The sequence below is a fragment of the Dipteris shenzhenensis genome, unplaced genomic scaffold (assembly GCF_047967505.1).
Source record: "Dipteris shenzhenensis isolate YYH24624 ecotype China unplaced genomic scaffold, Dip_SZ_1.0 scaf0061, whole genome shotgun sequence".
Taxonomy (NCBI): domain Eukaryota; kingdom Viridiplantae; phylum Streptophyta; class Polypodiopsida; order Gleicheniales; family Dipteridaceae; genus Dipteris; species Dipteris shenzhenensis.
Window position 1 is genome coordinate 72,882 of NW_028239368.1, and position 3,664 is coordinate 76,545.

At 50.8% G+C, this 3,664-nt stretch overlaps 1 protein-coding gene across 1 annotated transcript; it reads left to right on the forward strand.

Moving 5' to 3' along the window:
* The first annotated feature begins 1,440 nt into the window (after window positions 1–1,440).
* On the forward strand, window positions 1,441–3,058 carry LOC147879239 (uncharacterized). Its single transcript, XM_087372273.1, has one exon. The coding sequence runs from the start codon at window positions 2,147–2,149 to the stop codon at window positions 2,777–2,779; it is 633 nt and encodes a 210-aa protein (XP_087228399.1). The 5' UTR covers window positions 1,441–2,146; the 3' UTR covers window positions 2,780–3,058.
* The last annotated feature ends 606 nt before the right edge of the window (window positions 3,059–3,664 follow it).

A 3,664-nucleotide genomic window follows, 5' to 3' on the forward strand; every position in this document is an offset into this window, starting at 1 on the left:
GAGGCAGGAAAGCTAGAGGCAACAAGTTCAATAGGGCGTTGGGGGAGCCAAAGCGCTAGGGCACCTCCGCGTGTGTTCCCCCGGGAAGCCCAGATGAGAGAGGACAGAGATGGAAGAGAGCGAGAGCAAGCGAGGAACAAACAAATAGGCGAAACTGAAACCTTGAGATGGGGGCAACATAAATCCCCCACTCCCTTTAAAAAGCTCGAAGCCAAATTGCAACAAGGAAAATCGCTCTAACGAAGGAAAATTGCGAAGGAGGCGTTATTGGCTTACAGGGAAATTGGGAAAATGGCAAGCCGCATCCATTCCCCTCCCTAACACGTGGCTGCCATTCCCTTCTTCTCTGGCTAGCGTTTTCGCGGGAACTCGCTTACCCAAGCTTCTTGGTGGCCGGCTCCGCCCTGCTCCCCGGGATTTCACGAAGAAATGTTATGGCCAGGCGGGGCCAACCAATATCAAAATCTATTGGGAATGGAATGCTTCTTGCAGCAGGAAAGGCAAAACTAACTTTGGCAGGGTGGAAATACCAGCCAGGGCGGCCCAATAGGACGAGATGCGGATTCGAACCGCGAACGTTAGGCTTTCAGCCGATCGATTTCCCAATCAATCTATCCCGTCAGGGGGGCCACTTCTCGACGCCGGGCCCTAGGGAAAAATATTGATATTGGTAGGGGAAAGCGGTAGAGAAAGCCCTAGTTCTGGTAGGGACGGGACGGGAAAGCCCAAACCAAGGCTCCCTGGCCTGAGAAATCCTTACCAACGGAAGGAGAGGTATCTTCCCTTGCGGAACGGATTACCCGAGCCAGGGATGTACCTTCAGAGGGAGCTTTATTCTACCCCAGCCCAGCCTTCTCAGGCCCAAGCAAAGGTCTCACTTCCTCCTATCACTCCTCTCCCACGCAACTGAGCTTTGCCGAGCCAAGGCCACTGAAGTGAAGAGGCTCATCACCTGAAGGAACCACCACTAACCCGGCTAGGGTGGCGAAAGAGGAGCACCATAATGCATTGTTGTTGCTCGGCCTATAGTAAGTATTCGTAAAATTTCGCATTTTCGGTTCCGGTTGGTGATCAATTAGTTAGCGAGCGAAGCGAGCGTGCAAGCGCGCTAATGGGATCCCGGGCCCTAAGGCAAGGGCGGTGAAGGCAGTTCAGCAAGGATTGATCCGAGTTGTTTAATAATACGAAATTTTGTAGATGGATGACCGGCACTTTCCCGCAAGCAGGCAAGTGGGAACTGGGAATCCGGAGCTACGCTAGCCCTCTTTCGTTAGGCAAGCCTGGTGGCACAGGGCCGGTCCTTGAAGTCGGCTGGTATGAGAAATTCTTACTGGCAAAAGCAGAGAAGGATATTCAGGCACGTCGTGATCGTGATTAGCTAGAGGACTAAGCCATTCCACTTCCAGAACGACGTGCGTTCCGTCGCACAGATCGATTTCCGGCAGCCCACCAAGATATCCAGTACCCCTATGTATCCAACACCTGCTACATGGGAACCGCATTGGTAGTAGAGCCTAGGGGTTTCCGGCATACAGGTCAGGGCAAGTTCGGGCTGGGGCTAGGCATGTGAAGGTCTCCAAGGGCATGTGAAGTCTTCCGAATCGCATGATCTTATCCCGTTAGGGAGAGCGAACCGGCGCTACACCTCACCTAATGTCTGCTACCCTACAGGATATTAGCCAATTCGGAAGGGAGGGAAGGAAGGACGGCAGATTACTTTGGCCGGGCAGAAGTGGGCACTTTCCTTTAGGGAGCCACGTGCAAATCCACTGAGAATGGAAATTTCGTATATAGAATCCGCAATTGGACCATGGAGTGCAAATCCACTGAGAATTGTCCAAGGAATGGAAATTCAATCTTGCTTTCTTTGGCGTACCCACCGCGGAAAGGCATCGATTCCGGGAAGGAATTTCGGAATTGCGTATTCTAGTGGATGCGGCAAAGGCTCGCCGCACCCACCAAGAAGTTGGGCTCGCACTATCGTATCTGTTGGGGGAGCGTTGGCTCGCACTCCCCGGCAAGTTGAACGGTTGAATCATGTTGGCACACCATCGACTTTCCCTCGGCACCATTCCACGGGTTCGATTCCGGGATAGCCTTAAACTGCCATGAATATCCCCAGCTTTAATAACCAACACCACAAGACATGCCTGGAAACGGAAGAATGATTACAGAGCAAATGGCGACGAGTATCAAGGGAAAATTGAGGATTCTACAGGACGACTTCGCCGAACACATGGGCACGCTAAGAAACTTCCCCGGCCGCCCGGGGCCAGGCGATCTCAGTGAGCTCTCGGAAACCCTTTTTGTTATCCGTGACGCCACCCTGCCGGATATGCAATCGGTAGCGAGGCCTTTGGTGCAATTCGGACCGCCGTTCGATGAGTTGATGGAAGCTATAGACTGGGCTCTCGCCCCCCTGTGGCAAACCCCGCTTCCAAATTCACGCCGAGGCCTTCAGCCTATCCTGCCCCTATTGACACGAGTTGGGATCAAGTGGGAACTCACCGTAACCGAGATCACCGAAAAGGTAAACCTGGGGTTGGACGTGCGAATATGGGATTATTTCGAGCCAAATGTGTTTCTTTTTTATTTTCCTCCTATTTATGAATTTGCCCCTATTTATCTCTATTTAGTCATCAGTTTGCTACTTTCCTTGATCCTAATCGGTGTTTCTTTCGCATTTACTTCAAAAGGTTCGGCTTATCCGGATAAATTGTCAGCTCACGAATGCGGTTCCGACCCACTTGATGATGCCAGAAGTCGTTTCGATATATGATTTTATTCGGTCTCCCCTCCATTTATTATCCTCGATTCGGAAGTGACCCCTTTATTTCTCCGGGCAGTATCTCCGAACAAGATTGGTTGGTTCGGATTTTGGTCTATGATGGTGTTTGCATGGATTTTGACCATTGGATTTTCTCATGAATGGAAAAAGGGCGCTCCGGATTGGGAGTAACCGACGTTGGAAAGTCAAGCTCCAACGAGGCAGATGCATGATAAACGCTTGGCAGCTTGTTAGGGCCGTACGCAGAAGGAAAAACCCAGATTGCGAAATACGCCAAATACTACTACTACTAATACAGTATGGGTTTCGGCAAGGATGGATTGGCTACTACTACCAATGACGCGATGAGATCCCAGTGGAGAGCGCTGAACCTTCTAGACGAAAGGAAGGTAAAACAAGGTCGGTAGGGCTCTTCGCTGCTGATGGAAAAGAAAGGATTCTAGATCCTTTGTACCCATCAGCTACTGCAGCTTCACCCATCAGGGACAAGGAACCAGCACTAGGTGTTGTTTTAGTCATCCCTTTTTACCCCACGGACCCCCCGTTTATTGAGAGTAAAGTTGAATGTAACGAGGGTATTATGTTTAAGTTTGAAAACCCTTAAACTCCCTAGGTTGGCGAGTTGGTTGGGGGAGCTTCGAAGCTCCCTCCCCCAATCGCAAGCTTCGTCTTTTGGTCTGGTCTCAGCCAAGGGAACGAGGCGAACCCAACACCAAACACTAGCTGAGTCAGCGAAGCAAACCTAGATTACACCTTGAGCCAAGAGAAGAAAGATTCACCTGAGCTTTGCGAACCTACCAGCTACAGCTAGTTGTTAAACCTAACCAACAACCTAAGCAAAATTGGGCCAGCCCCTGGGATGACTACGTTCGTTCT